The sequence below is a fragment of the Euleptes europaea genome, chromosome 7 (assembly GCF_029931775.1).
Source record: "Euleptes europaea isolate rEulEur1 chromosome 7, rEulEur1.hap1, whole genome shotgun sequence".
In the NCBI taxonomy this organism is placed as follows: domain Eukaryota; kingdom Metazoa; phylum Chordata; class Lepidosauria; order Squamata; family Sphaerodactylidae; genus Euleptes; species Euleptes europaea.
The window spans coordinates 57,400,808-57,416,660 of record NC_079318.1 but is presented as its reverse complement, the minus strand read 5'-3'; the positions used below and the strand labels follow the sequence as shown (position 1 = coordinate 57,416,660).

At 38.0% G+C, this 15,853-nt stretch overlaps 1 protein-coding gene across 1 annotated transcript in view; it reads left to right on the top strand.

The window, feature by feature from the left end:
* Positions 1-15,853, top strand: part of LRPPRC (leucine rich pentatricopeptide repeat containing) — a 116,335-nt gene that overhangs the window by 48,967 nt on the left and 51,515 nt on the right. The window contains exons 18-26 of the mRNA XM_056853382.1: positions 1,497-1,524; positions 3,701-3,758; positions 4,842-4,948; positions 5,160-5,237; positions 5,532-5,576; positions 6,624-6,737; positions 8,034-8,164; positions 10,873-10,958; positions 12,460-12,667. Of these exons, the coding sequence (XP_056709360.1) occupies positions 1,497-1,524; positions 3,701-3,758; positions 4,842-4,948; positions 5,160-5,237; positions 5,532-5,576; positions 6,624-6,737; positions 8,034-8,164; positions 10,873-10,958; positions 12,460-12,667 (855 nt within the window). The remainder of the gene's footprint in view (positions 1-1,496; positions 1,525-3,700; positions 3,759-4,841; positions 4,949-5,159; positions 5,238-5,531; positions 5,577-6,623; positions 6,738-8,033; positions 8,165-10,872; positions 10,959-12,459; positions 12,668-15,853) is intronic.

Sequence of the window (15,853 nt, the reverse complement as noted above, 5' to 3'; positions counted from 1 at the left end):
TGCCAAACTTCAAGCTTTGGTTTCTGTCAGTAAAAGGCAGGGGGAGAGGCACAGCACTTTCCAGGGTTGTTTTGCCCTTTGAGGGAGAACTTATTCAGGACTGGCCCAGCTGCTCATTGCTATTCAATAACAGTCGCTGCACAAAAGCCACTGTGAGTAGTGATTAGAATTTCAGACTAGGATCCGGGAGACCCAGATTTGAATCCTGGCACCGTGCAACTGGTCCTGGTCCAGCACCACACAACTGAACCCAACTCTTTCCAGGGAGACACTGCCAGGGCAGGGAAGACGGGAAATATGGGGCCAGGTAAAGTTAAGTTGGCTGGGGGTGCAAAGGAGAAAAAGAAGCAGGAAAAGGGGAGAGGCTATGGGGATTTTTAGTAAAAAGAAAGAAGAAATGGTGTGGGAAGAGAAAATGAAATGCCACCACACTGCAAATCTCTGTGGGTTCCCCACTTGTACATATTGGCTGTGGTGTTATGTTTCTTTAAAATAGGAACATGCCACAATTTAAGCTACTTTTTTATTATGCATGTTCATACATGCTACCCAGTTAGGTTATCATTTACAGCCAGAGAGTCAAACAATTCAAAGCTTTTACATCTGTTGTCTCAATAATTATCATAGCACTTCTTTGTGTGTGAGGTGCATATGTGGTTCCTAAGACTTGCATCTGAGTTCTTTATCCTAGGCAGGGATTCCCACAAAGCAATAATGATTTTTTTGGTAATACATAGAAGTGAAATTTGTGGGAAAGAAGAGAAGCCGTGTGTTTCATATACTGTATTTTGTATAATATCAGGCATAGCTGTCAATATTAAATCATATGAATAGATGACTCTTAAAAATGTTGTCTAAATTTTGTTAAACAGAGATGGGTTACAGTTATACCATGGGCTCGAAAAACTCTTAACAGAGAGCATACAAAATCTTACTTATTTCTCCACATTTAATCTGTGATCATGAGTTGAGTGATTAATCGCACAGTAACAGATCAATCATGTGGATTAATAAATGTTTTCTGCATTACTTTTAAGGAAATACACTAAGCATGTTGGAAAGCACAGTGCTTTCCTTGTCATCATGTAGTTACTCAAGTTAACTGTATACCCAAGTATAAGCTTCAGCTTAATACTATGGATAAGCCTCTCAAATACCTTTACAGGGATACATCAAAAGACTCAAAAAAGAACATAATAGTTTCAGCTTTCTACCTTTTTGAGTGTGTGAATTTTCTGTATACTGTGCTGTATTTCTAAACCTTTCTCCATCAGTGTGTTAGAATATCAATATAATATGATTTAATATAGCCATCACAGCTGTTTCAGCAGCAGTTGTAAATAGTCTAAAATGTTTTGTTGTACAAATACATTTCTGCTAAAATATGTACAAAATTAATGTCTTCAGTACATCTACATGACCTATTCAGCTGCAAAAGAAGGAACTAAATTAACATTTCTACTGCTTAATTTGTTATCCTGTGCTGCCCTCTACAGGTCTGATGATGTAGATCTTTGGAGCAAGGTAAGACTGGCTGAAATAAGTAGATCCATTTGAAATGGTTTGGGCACAAAAGATTTATTGTCTTAGTCCTAAGTGATTGACTTGGATCATACCACATTACTGTACCTGATATTATTTTAAATATTTAAGGGTCAGCCAAAGTTAAGAAGCTATTGATCTGCAAGTGAATTTTAAAGGATTTTAAAGTACTTGATTTTGGCTGGATCATGCACATTGACTGTTAATCAACCCCTTAAGTGAAATAGGCTTGAGCTTTGTAGCTTCATAGGGGAAAAAAACACAGTACAGTGTATTTCTCCCTCTGATAATAAAGTAGGGGTGGGGTGAGGAATCAAATCTGGCTCATTGAGAAAACCGAAAATAGACATGTATAAAGAAATCTTGTATTTGGACAATGTAAACATCTGAGGTATAAGTACCACAGAAGGTAACCATACATCAGATGAAGCAGACAGACAATCAGATTAGCTAGTAAACTATGCAAATCTTTTTTCCATATCACAAAAAAATCCATCAGGAACAAGGACCTGATTACTGGTGACTCTGGTGGTGATAAGCAAGTTTACACTAAAATGCGTTTTTGTTGCCTTCCCCCTCATGAGCACCAAATTTGGTTTAGAAAGCATGCTTACACCACTATGTAACAGCAGAGTATTGCATGCTGCGATACTGCAGACCTTATCTATATTATTGTTATACTTCCTCTTGTACTTCTGTGTTTAATATTTTGAGTTTTGGATGTGCATGAATTACAGACCTTGAAGGGTTTTTGCATACTCTGGTTTGTGATGCTTTAGAGGTCATGTTATAGGTTCGACAGTTACTTTTCTCTAAAAGTCTTGTCTTCACGCATAATAGTTGCTGATGCAAAGTTTTTGCTAAATTAAGAAATGGGCAACATCTATTAATGCAGACAGATGTACTAGCATTGCAAAGTAGTGTGTTTTAAAATGCAGATTGTGTTAGTGTGACTATAAATTGTGTGTATTGTAAAATCCTTATCTCTTACTACTGTGATTAATAACTATAACTTTGGTAGGAATGTAAAAGATTTATTGTAGTCTTTTTTTCAACTTGTTGCAGAGTCTAAGATGATAACAAATTAAGCCTGGTATTTTAGGTGCTTGTGGGATGTTTTAATGTGAAATTGCAAGCACCTGTTTCCGTTGTTCATTCAAATGTTGCACATGCAGTTTCTGAGGCAAAACAAGCCCTATCTGGTATACACAGCTGTACTTGTACAGCAGCAGTCACACTGCCACCAATAACAAAATTTCCTGTTTTGGGTGGTGGCAGAGGACAGCATTACAGCCCCTTGCCCCATCTTGTGTGAATAAGACATCAGCACTGTGTCTGATAATCTGGCTGGGTGGTTGAGAGGCACTGAGGGCTGCACAGTTATATGGCAGCCACAGCTGCAGTCTGTGTAGGCAGGCTACTAGCAACTTTAGAAAAGCTCCACTGCTGATGGGAAGGGAGTGTGTGTACAGGGGGTGTGCTTGTCAGGATCAAATTGCCCCTGAATTGGGGCGGGTGGGGGGGATGACAGTCAAAATCTGTTACTCCAGCAGTCAGACTGGGCCACTGTCAGATCAGTTAGTTGTTAGGCATATAAAAGCTAAAACTTGCTGCAGTAGGATCTTACTCAAATCTGGGGTGGGTGGGGGAGAGAAATACTCTGGATGTAGTCAGTTCCCTTAGTATTGCAAACTGAGTATGCCCTCATTTTTGTAAGTGTGAGATACTTAGCTGGTGTGGTGTCTGCTTTAAAAAGTGTTCCTGGTTAAAATGGCATGGCACTTCATATACCGTTTACATGTTTAAAGTTGATAGTAAAAATAACATGTGCCAGTTTCATTCCCTAATGTTTAATTTCCAAAAAGACAGTGGTTAATAACTGCTCTTTTCACTAATGTGGATAAAATACATAAACAAAGTCATGTAGAGTTTCTTATTGCTGCACTTCCTAAAACATTTGGTGTGCACCATGTGTATTTTAAAAAATACATTTACCCCAAAAAAACTTCCTTTAAAAAAAAACAACGAATTGCTATGATGTGGCATAAATAATACCTTAGTGAAGCGATGCTTTATTATTTGCAGAATTCAATTTCAGATACTATTTGCCCTTGCTTGCTTCTCTTGGCTGCAATGTACGATTATTCTGTCTTACCAGATAACAGAACTGTTGTACAAGGATGGACGCTATTGCCAGACGCCTCCAGGACCAACTGGTAGAGTTTCAATTTCTATGATTGTAACTTATCCACAAATCCGTTCTTCTGTGTAATGATGGGCTTGAGGGATTACAACAGTAAACACTGATTACTTCTTTTTGAAAGTGAAATTTGAAAACATGTTGGGCAAAAGCTTTATCCATATAATCACAGTATATTTTGTAGAATCCACGATGTTTTATTAGTTTTGGCTTTTTTCTTTTTTTAATTAAAAATGTTTCCCATACTTAGAGACGTTTGTGTGTTAAGTAGTATAGAAACGATTGTGCTGTAATATAATTAAAACATATAAACAAATGCTGCTTGTAATGTAAACGCATGTTCATTTTTGAAGCTTTCTCTGATAGAGCAAAAATGGCAATTGGTGTCTCAAATATGCTGCTTTAAAAAGAAATAAAAATAATAAGGTGCATGTCACTATAGGGGTCTCTTATAGAAAGCTCATTAGCTCTTCCTGATGCTCCTATATATTTTATGCTTGAGTGCTGAAGAAAATTAGTGCTGTTAGCTATACAACATCTTTTGTTAATCTTGATTTTCATTGGCTAATTAGCAGCTCTCCACAGGATTATTGGATCTGGTTGTTAAAAATCATTTATTACTCTTTACTGTATTCATGTTCACTCACTAGCTGCAAAAAAGCATTGTAAATACTGTGAAATATACAGAAACTGTGTACACCGAGCTTTAGGAAGCTCTCTTTATTTCCTTTTGAATAAATGACAAAATATTTATGGCAACTATTTTGGGGTAGTGGGCAGAGTGCAGGGTGGGGGGGGAGAGGCCTTGGGCAGTACTGCTTCTGTCACACAGCAGTGGGAAAAATAGATTGGAGAAAGATTTTGTACTGAAAAGCTGTCACTGGGTTTGAAAATAATTAATATTCCTTTCACTCACCAGTTAGATATGTGCTCCCAAACCACATAATCTCTATGCCTCAGTGATCATTGTTGCCATTTCAGAGCCTCTCATCAGGGTGACATCTCACACCAAAATGATTTCTTATAAATTAATCTTGATAACATGACAGTGTCAGTAATTTTAGTGGAATGCTTTCTCTTGTGTTTTTTCCTCCCGCAGAAGCTGTTGGCTATTTTCTTTATCACTTGATTGACAGCATGAGTGACTCAGAGGTACAGGCCAAGGAGGAGCGGCTGAGACAATACTTCCATCAGCTGAAGAAGATGGTACCATTTCATTTTTTGCTACATAATGCCTGTCCTGCCTGACATGTATCTATTAGATTTGAAATTGCAGCTTTTAAGTACAACCAGACCACTTCTCAATGACATGCAAGTGCTGGAGACTTAAATTATGTCTGAAATTTGTCTAACGGAAATTATCTCAGTTTGGTTGTGTTTTTAAAACTCATGTAATTTTCTCCACCTCTTGGTACAGAATGTAGTAATCCCTCACAACATCTTCAGAGGTATTTGCAATTTACTGGACAGCTGCCATGTTCCCGAATTAATTAAGGTGTGTAATGGTAAATAATGTTTTTATCTTAATCTAAAATATATGTACATATTTCCATCAATGTAGAAAACGTAAAGCATCTGCCTCAGCTGTACAAGCATCCTGATCGTACCTAACTAAGGAAAAAAATATTTGCTTTGAAAGGGTGTTTTTAAACTATGAGGTAAACTGGGAGGGGGGGGAGAACAGTAACAGCACAGCTAGAAACATTACTGAAACATGCTTTTGTTCTCAAGAAATTCATGCATCATAAACATGTTTGTATTTATATTCAAATGTATTTTTATTTTTTAGGATGCCATTTTATTGACTGATAGAGAAAAGCTATCACAAGCAAAAGTAAGTAGACTGGCAACTATACCATTTTTTTAAAACCTAGAAATCAAATAAGCTTGATAGCACCAAAACAAGGATATAGCTTCCAAGGTAGTGATTTTATTGTGTCGTTCATGTCTCAGTCTTTTTCTATTAGACATTGTAGGTAGCATTATTAACAAAGGAAGTTCTTGATTTGCTAGTGAGAATGTCTAAGTGATATTCTTGGCTTTCCTAGAAACTGGCTTGAATTTCTTGGCCGTTAGTCTCTTTGACACAGTTTCCTCATTTAGAAAATACAGCTTCACAAGAAGTATTTCAGGCTTGTACTTGTGCCCCACTGGTCAGAAGGGGAAGATGCACAAATATCTCTGACTTTGATCACATTATTTGCTTTTTACTGAATAGAAAGGCTTACACACAGAAGGAGGAGTGCAAGATGAGGTAGACCCAGTGTGGAAGCTTTTGAATAAGATGTCCCCAACCTTTTTGATCTGCAGGCTCAAATTTGGAATTCTGACATGGTATGGTGGGCACAGGAACAAGATGGCTGCCACAGGAGACAGAGCCAGCCACAGATTGGTTGCTACTTCAGCAATACAGTGCAGATCCTTGTGCTGTGATGGCAGCAGCTGCCAAAGCAACATTTAAAAAACTGCACAGCCAATCAGAATCCTTACTGGGCAAAAGCCCTACCTGGCCCCACCCACTCCCTAAAAATAGTTGGCTGGCACCAGAAAAGTTGTAACGGACACCACATTGTTGACCCCTGTTCTAGATAGTGTAGGACAATCATAGATGTAGGTAGTAATTGGGCCTATGAATTCTGATCCCTCAAAGCAGTTATATTTTGCGTGTATGGGGAGTGAGACTCTAGTTTGGTGTTTGGGGGTTTTATATTTAGTGTACAAAAGTGAAAATACAAAGAAACTACTTATATACTTTACTATTACTGGAATTTTACAATGGCTTTATTCTTGCTTATTCCTTTCCCATCTTCCTTGTTTCCCCCCCTTAAAGTGGTCTAATAAATTACATGTATTTTGATATCTTCCCATCATCTTGCCTTAGTATTCAGGGCTTCCAGTGTCTGAGTTGGAGGAAAAGCTCAGTGAGCTTGAAGCTGAGAACCAGTCTTTTGGAGATACTCTAAAGCAGCTCATATTTGCTCTGTGTTCAGAAGAGGTAACTTTTGATACGTCTGTGCTTTACATTGGTACTGCTGAGTATTGTATTTAAATGGATGGTAATGGCTTCATTTATACAGCATCATCAATGCACATGACCTTTTACAGAGTACAAGTAAACAAAGGACAGTTCTCTGCCCTAGGCTGCTTACCGTCTAGAGGTAGGCAGTTGGGATAGGGAAAAGCAGTGTTAATAAGAAATCATTATGAGCAAATGAAGTTACACGTCCTTCGGCTTCATTTCAGTTTGCAGGGCGTAGTGTAGGTGAACATGGGAAAGTGTACTGTTTTGAAGGTTCACGTTTTGGCCCTGGTAAATCAAACCCAAGTGCAAAATTAAAGCAATTAAAGTAAAAAGTCAAATCATTTCAGTTACCCCATGAATGGCGTGTTTTGGGATTGCTCTCGCCTGTTAATGGTAATCTGCAAAGTGAATGATCGTAACAGCTGTGATAGGTTTATCATACATGCCAAATGTCCTTTCAAGCCACGGCTCTGGTCTCTTATATCGAGATTGTCAAGCAACTGATACATGCGTAGTCATTTGCAAGTCAAATATTACTAGGTGGTTAATGTGGGGATTGAAATTCCATTTTCCTGCTGGAGAAAAGCTTTCTGAGATAAAGAGGCTCTTGCTTTCATCAGCAGGCATCCAGCTGTAGTTCATATTTTTGTGTAGCTCTGTAATTTGCTGTGTGTTCCCAGGCTTTGGTCTAATTTCTTGTTTGCATAGCATCGTCATTATGTCTGTGATTTTATAGAAAACAAGATGTATTGCTTAACCTTATAGTTTGTATTGTGTAATGAAAGAAATCCAAATGTGTTTGTCTTCATGTATACAGTAACAAAAAGCTGTCAAAAGCTTTAACCTCTGTTCATATGCATTAGAACCTCTGCAGTATTTTAAAACTATCTGTGCTGAAGTAGCCTTTGTAAAAAGGCTATGGAAATAGTGTCTGGGATTTTAAATTTCTGACACTAATTTTTAAATTTATTTAAAACTTTCAGAATTAGAAAACAATATGTATGTTAACATTTTACCAAGAAATCAGAATATTAAAAATATTACATACCTGAGATTCCCTCTAAAGTATACAAGCTACTTGCGTAACAAAGATTTTGACTGGGCAAATTCAGATCACTGACTAAAATATCTGTAATTTTCCTTTGAAAATGTAAAGCATGGAAGCTTTTAACAAGGAGCAGGCTATGCATTATATAGCTAAATGTACGGCCAGTGCTTGAATGCAAAATGTCATGTGGACTTTCCTCTTTTGCTTAACGCTCCTTCTAGAATATGCAGAAAGCCCTTGAACTGAAAGCCAGATATGAACCGGACATGGATGTTGGTGGCTATGTCGCCTTAATAAATTTGTGCTGTCGACACGATAATGCAGAAGAGGCAATGAACCTGAAAGAAGAACTGTAAGTACTCCAGCACTGAGAGATGTCACCGAGATTTATGCTGATACACAGACCTTATTGAATTAAGTAGGTTGTGTATTAAGCCCCCCTCATGCATTTTTAATTAGCTTTTCTCTTGATAAAAATATTTTGCTGAAATTCAAGATTGGTTGTAACAAGTTGTCATGATTATATAATCACTTTTGAACACACATGTTTGTTAGTGCTGCTCGACATTGGATATTCATAAATTCATTTCTGATAGGGTCTTAGCAACCACCTTGGCATTCTCGTTTGCTTTCTTAGGTGAGCAAAGTACCTGCCATATATCGAGTAACAGCATTTGTAAGTGACATTAGGTTTTACTACCTGTCGGCAAGCATTTCTTCTTTAGACTCCCTATTTTCATAGATAATATCTTGGTTGTGAAAATTACTTCCTAACTAAAACCGTAATGCCCAGTTTGTCACAGAACAAAGTACTTTGTTTCTGTGTGCAGTTTTTCTTGTTTGGTTTTAATGCTAAGGTTAAAAAAAAAATTAATTGCATGTTTTGGGACTTCCTTTTGCTCTTTTGGCATAACATTGTCCCAGGATGGAGATACATTTAATCCAGATTTAGCAAGCAGAAATGAGCTAAAGCATCATTTGTTCCACACTTCTCCTCTCCCCTTCTAGATTTATGTACAAATTATGCACACAGAGGTTCGAGATTATATGTGACCACTGGTAACACTGATTAGCATGAAACCTGGGACGTTCCTAAATTTGTATGAAGACGTCTGTTTTAATCAAGTTCTCTAAACCATGGTTGTTGTACATCTATTCCCAGCTAAAACCACCTACTCACTGCAAGAATGTCTCTTTCTATATCTCAAGCAAATAGAGGCCCCAGGTGCATGTAGGTCTTTCTAGCAATAGTCAAGACAATTTAATCAAGAAGAGGCCATTAGATGTTTTATAGACTGCTGTCGGTGCTTGGGCAAATTTTTGGCAGTGCTCTGTAGGAATGAGTTGTACAATAAACTTGCTTGTAAAATATCCTGTGGAGTGCATCTATTCAGCTCCCTGGATTGCTTACACAACTGAATTACTAAGATTACTGAGTGAATCTATTCAAATTAAATGTTTCTACGAGTATTTACTTGCTGTGTTCAAAGATGGGGAGAATTTAATGGTAATTAACAAATCATGGCCCCTGGGAGCTATCACAAGAGATAGGGTGTCCAGCCCTCCTGGAATCTGAGCACTATTTAGCATTGTTCAGATTCCACCAAGGATGGCTAAACTTTATATTAGAACTGGGTTAGAGTTGAATAAAGAGCCTTTGCAAATATGCTGTTTAGCATGGTTTAGTGTTGTGCTTTTATAAGATGACGTGTGCCCCTAGTGGTACAAAAATAACATCATGAATTCTTATGGAGTAATAAGGCCTTGTGCCCTGACCTGGATAGCTCAGACTAGCCTAATCTTGTCAGATCTCAGAAGCTAAGCAGGGTCGACCCTGGCAAGTATTTGGATGGGAGACCTCCAGGGAAAGCCAGGGTTGTGGGTGGCAAACAGGCAATGGCAAACCACCTCTGAAGTCTCTTGCCTTGAAAACCCCACCGGAGTCACCATAAATCAGATGTAACTTGATGGCAAAAAACAAACAAAGCCTATGTAGTATAGTTTTGAAGTACAGTAAAATGCTTAAGGCAAAGCAAACTGGTTCCAGTAGGTGATTCTCTTTAGAAAAAAAGATGCTTTTCTTTAACAGCTTACCAACTGAGTTTATCAAGAAAGTATAGAATGGCTGTTGTTAAAATAGATTGAAAGAGTGTTTGACATTGACTGTAATTTCATGCTTGGTTGTGGATCAGTGTTATTTGATGGCACTGAGTCAGATTTATAGTCCTAATTCCCCTTCCTTGCCCGAGTTTCCCAAATACTAGCAAAATCTTTTAACTATCTAAAGAAATGAAGTAATTAAAGGAGTTGGATGCATTTGTTTCCAGAAATGTTTTCTCCAACATTCACACTGGAATGGTGTGCTCTTCATAGTAGAAAGTAGATATACTTTTCTGAACTTCTCTAACTTGTTGGGAGGACGAAAAGAGTAAGACTTCCTTTAGACATCACAGCAGGGGTTTTCCACGACAGGTATCAGCACAACCCGCCTCATTCCTCCCCTGCTCCTCATGCAGTGGAGCTTGATTTCAAAGGCTTCTGGGTTATAGAAGCCCTGAATTAAGATTCAGTTTACCATGGCAGCTGTCTGCATGTGCCTGGTGAGTAGGAGCTTGTCACTTCCTCTACACACACACACACACACACACACACACACACACACACACACACAACCAGAATTCTAAATTGGGATTAAATCAGGATCATAGAATTCCAATTTGGGGGGCAGAAGCAAACTCCATTTGACCCAGGTGGCCACATTTGGCTATCGTAGTGAATTGCAACTGGATTCATTGCTTTCCGGAGCCTGGAAGCCTCCAGTCTTACTGTGAGCAGTGTGATGAGCAGAGTGGTGAGGCAGGCACGGTAACAAAATATGTGTGTTCCCGCCGTGGACAAACTGTTCATAGTGACATCTGAATGCAACCTAAATGTCTTCAGTCTGGGTTTTTCTCGCTGTTTCATAATGTCTATTTCCCAGTAATGTACAACTTAACTGTTATTGCATCATGATCATTAACAGAAAGTTGACATTGTTTCTTTTTTTAATGGACTTTTTAGCTGCCGTAAAGATTCATCTGTTGTTCTTGATGGAACAAAGTATTTAGCTTTGGTGAAAATTTTGGGGAAATGTGGCAGACTGGAAGGTAAGTACTCGTGCTTTCAGTGTATGTGCTGTGTAATAAAGGTATGTTGCCACTAGAATAAAAATGTGAGTTGATATTAATGGTATATCATGTCCTGCAAAGTGCTTGAACATTTTGCATACAAATTTGCATGTGAATTCAACCAGAGATACTTGGACAGTGTAGGCCATTAGTTTTAATGGATTGGCAAGCTTGTCATTTACATTTGCACAGCTCAGTGCTTTTTGCATTTCTGCAGCTAGTTTTTATTAGCATTGCTGTTTGGATTGAGTTTGAAGATCATGACTTATGGCACAAATTGCGATTGTGCCTAGACTAATGGCTTTGTTTTTTGCTTAAGAAGGTCTGAAGTCTGAGCGTAAAGCCTATAAACATAACCTCCTTGTAAAGGGTCTAAACACTCCAGGAAAAAAATCTCTGCAACTTTTTAATAAATGTATTGTAATATTAAGATCTTTAAATTTGTCATCTTATATTTTATTAGCACCACATTTTGCAAGCAACAGCTGAATTTTATTGCTAAATTAAGACTGATTTTTGTTGTGTTTGATAATGGATATATTACTTGTAATACATTATTTTGCTTAGAATGTTATTGAGTTCATAATAGATGAAGTTTGCAAACCGTAGGACATCGCCATAATTAACTTTTTAAAAGCAAGCTGACAACACATAATGATATTAAACAAGGTTTATACTTTGTTCCCTTAGTTGAAAGAGTACAATATAAATTTGGATTGTTGGAGGTGAGCTTTCCTCTCCAAAGATGATTAAATTAGATCATAGCTACCTATGCAATGAAAAGGTAACATTGGGTTTGTTTTCTGAGGCACTCAGCATGCTGCAGCAGGCAGTTTCAAAAGATGAGCCTGCTTTTATGTAAAGTGGTCAAAACATTTTGCCTGTGCAATAATTAAGAACATTACTAAAAACGCAGTTATTCCATATACCAAAATGTTTGTTTCTGCCTTCCTAATGAAGCTTAATGAACCTAATGTTTTAACATGCACTCTCTTAGAAAGCTTTCATTGGCTCTCCTTGGCTAATTAGTATCGACACAGCAAACAGGCCCTATCGGTATCAGACCATTAGTCTGGCTGTATATACAGTGTAAACACATCTTTATTATCTGGCCTCGTGACAAGCCATCTGCTGAAGAAACAATGGTGTGATTTAGCAGATGTTAGCACTGAACGATAAAAGCATCCATTTAGTAGGATCTTGTTGCAATAGGGCAGACTCTACAGGGTTACGTGGTGCAGAGTGGGCACACAGTTCCTATCTGTAATTTGTAGTCAAAGTTGCAGCAAAATGATAAAACCATGCTATTGTGGATTCATAATTGTAGTCTCGTTTAGAAATGCAAGTAGTAATTAACTTGAAATTGGCATTATACACCAGAATTTACATTCCTGCTGGTTTTTGAAATGCTGTTTTAATAGCAGTTTGTTTTCTCTCTACATGAAATTACCTAAGGGTCTTTTGTGATGTTTCATTGTAGATGCTATTAACGTTTTAAAGGAGATGAAAGAGAAGGATGTCCCTATTAAAGATACAACTGTCGTATCCTTTTTCCACATCCTTAATGGTGCGGCCTTGCGAGGTGATATTGAAACAGTGAATCGGCTACATGAGTCCATTGTGGCCCTGGGTTTAGCAAAACCTACAGGAAACCTGTGTTCTCCCCTCATTACTGTTCATCTTGAAAAGTAAGTTGGTCTATTCTTATGTTGTAAATAAGGATGTTATAGATGGTGGGAATGTGAGTATGCTCATCCAGCAACCTGCCTGTGCAGTTGCCATCGGGTTGTTTGTGAGAGTGGTGTACTCTCAGCCATCTCCACTACAGTGAAAGTGTTCTAGAGCACCAGCCATTTGGAGATGTGGGCTCCTGTCATATATACTCTGTAAACTATAAGCAGTCTCTATCGAATGAAATACCTTGTAGCATTCAGAACTCTAAACTGTTTCTGTCCTTTCTGAAATTTGTCAGATTATTGGTTTTCTGGAACTGGGCAGAACCAGGCAAACCCCATAAGTCACCTTCTAGAACCTGCTAGATTTCAAAATGCTGATACATGCCAATAATGCTAGCGCCTACATGTCCCTAGGCAGACTGGAGCCTACATAGTCAGGATGGGCCCTTCCCGCCTGTAATTCATGCAGAGTAATCCAAGAGACAATCATGGAACCAAGGCCTGGTGCTGGTGTAGACCTTGGATTGTACAGAGGCCTGTAATGCTTCTGTATGTAGACAGTGCTTTTAGGGTGGCAGGGCATCAAGGGTACTGCAGTTTGGCTGCCCCAAAGCCACTATTGCTCTGCATAATTATGCATCCCGCTGTGCTTATTTAACTTGAAGACGTATAATTCCTCCGTAACTTTAACACTTTAGTACAAGTTGCATCCCTAAAAGTTTGTTCTCACTAATTTCATATGAGATTTCTTTTCAGTGAACCGCCAGGTCAAAGAGAGTCAGATATCATACTGTGAACCTTTTTTACGTTATGCCAGTAATGTGAGAAGGAAACATGCTGCAGTGGCACCCATGCGCTTGATGCAACATATGCAGAGAGCCATAGGTGGAAGACCCTGTAATCCAGATAACAAAAAGAGGACAATTGTTTTCACTATTTTAGATTTTGTTATGAGTAAACAGGGCATTTCTTAGGTTAAACATTTTTTAAAAAATTATTTTTGGGTCTGAAGGGTCTGTCGCAGAATCTTATCATATGTGCTGGTTGATGAAAAAGCAGCCGTAATAATTTGCTTTAGTTTTCCAATTTGTCATACATGTACAAGTTTTACTTTCTCAGCTGTGTACTCAATGTCCCATCCGTGGGAAGAAGAGATACTTTGAATAGATGGACTAATACCCAGAAAATTCTCTGAACAAATTTGTCTAATAGTTCACAGTTTTGAGAAATATATTTCTATAAGAAATTTCTTCTGTGCTCAGAGAAACTCTCACCTTGTACAATCAGAACTGACAAATTGGAAGGTTTTAGTATGGTCATGTGGGTTTCATGTAATTGGGCCTATATAAGATAATCATAGAGAGCCAGCTTGGTGTAGTCGGAATAGGATCTGGGAAACCCAGGTTCAAATCCCCACTTTGTCATGAAAACTTGCTGGGTGACCTTGGGCCAGTCACACACACTTAGCCTCAACCCTGACAGGTATTTGGCAGGGAGACCTCCAAGGAATACCAGGGGCGTGACGCAAAGGCAGGCAATGGCAAACCACCTCTGAACCTCTCTCTGCCTTGAAAACCCTATAGGGGTCACCATAAGTCAGATGTGATTTGATGGCACTTTCTACCACCAAGATAATCATACCCCAAACACCCCTGAAACTCTCAGATATGGGTAATGTGACATTCTGATAATTCTGAAAGCACTTTGGTGAGAATCTCAAATATTTTAATATTTTAATTTTTAGATAGGATAAGGGATAACCAATGATATATATCTGTTTTGATTTCATGTACATATGCAAGAATAATTTGTATCAGTGATTCTTTCATATTTGCTCATTTCAACAATAATTAGATTTTAAATAAAAATCTTAAAAGATAAACATGAGCTATCTTTAGGATCCACAGTTTTTACTTGACACATGGAAATAAACTTCTGACTTCTCTTCAGTCAGAGGGCTGTAACCTATAGAGACTGGGTGTCGAAGAGAATAGCCATCTCAATATAGCCCTGTAATTTAGTAGTTATTTTGTTGCTTTGGAGCAGGCAAAGAAACCCTTTGTTTCCATTTATCTGTTTTAAAAGGAATGCTTCCTTTACGGGGGCGGGCGGTTGATCACTACAGTTCTATCATCTCAAAAGAATGGTAGGTTAGAAAGAAATATCAAGATATGTTCAAATATTTCTCCTTCAATACACTTAGGCTTCAAAAAGTATAGACTTTTTTAAAAATATCAGTTGCTATATATTATGTAAGTGTGGGCTGAAACCAGAGATATTATCAAGGAAGAATGTGCAAAGACTTTTCCTGTAGCCAAAAGAAATGAAAAGCCTTGATAAGTGACTGATGAAACTCTTAAAATTGCCAAAGATAGATGAGAAGCAAAAGTAAAAGATGACAGAAATAGAATCAGAAGTCTAAATGCAGCATTCCAGTGACTTGCACATAGAGAAAAAAAACTGTTCATAATAATTGCTGTAAAGAAATAGAACAGCAAAAAACAAAAAGGAAGAACAAGAGATATGCTCTGCAAGATCTAAGAAATCAAAGGGAAGTTTAAAGTACTTTTAGGCGTGCTGAAAGAAAATAATGCTAGGAAAAGTTGGTTACAGGAAAAAAGGAAGACCCAACATGAGATGGATTGACTCTGTAAAGGAAGTCATGCCCCCTCAGTTTGCAAGAGCTGAGCAAGGCTATTAACCATAGGATGTTTTGGAGGTCATTAATTCACGTGTGTTAAGTGCCGTCAAGTCGCTTCTGACTCATGATGACCCTATGAATCAATGCTTTCCAAATAGGAAGCGACTTGACGGCACTTAACACTCACACATATATTAAGTACAATATAATGTTAATTTCGAACATGTATTGTCTCAGTTGATAGTAAATTTGGTAAATAAGTATGAAACAATATGGGAAGTGTTTTTATAGGCACATTTTCCTTGTTAACTTGTCTCTGTCCAATCCTACTGGAAACTTACAATATATATTTGAGCGGGGGGGTTGGAGTATGTGCACAAAACCTTCAATTGTATGAATTTTTAAAACGTCTCTGTCTTTTTTGACATTTTCCTGCACATCTGCTGCTCCTTCATTACCATTTTTCCCAATCTAGTTATTACTTTCTTCTTCCTGGAGTAACCAGAAGTATGATTCCAGCCATTTGGGGATCTACAATGCATGAAGTGATGTCATAA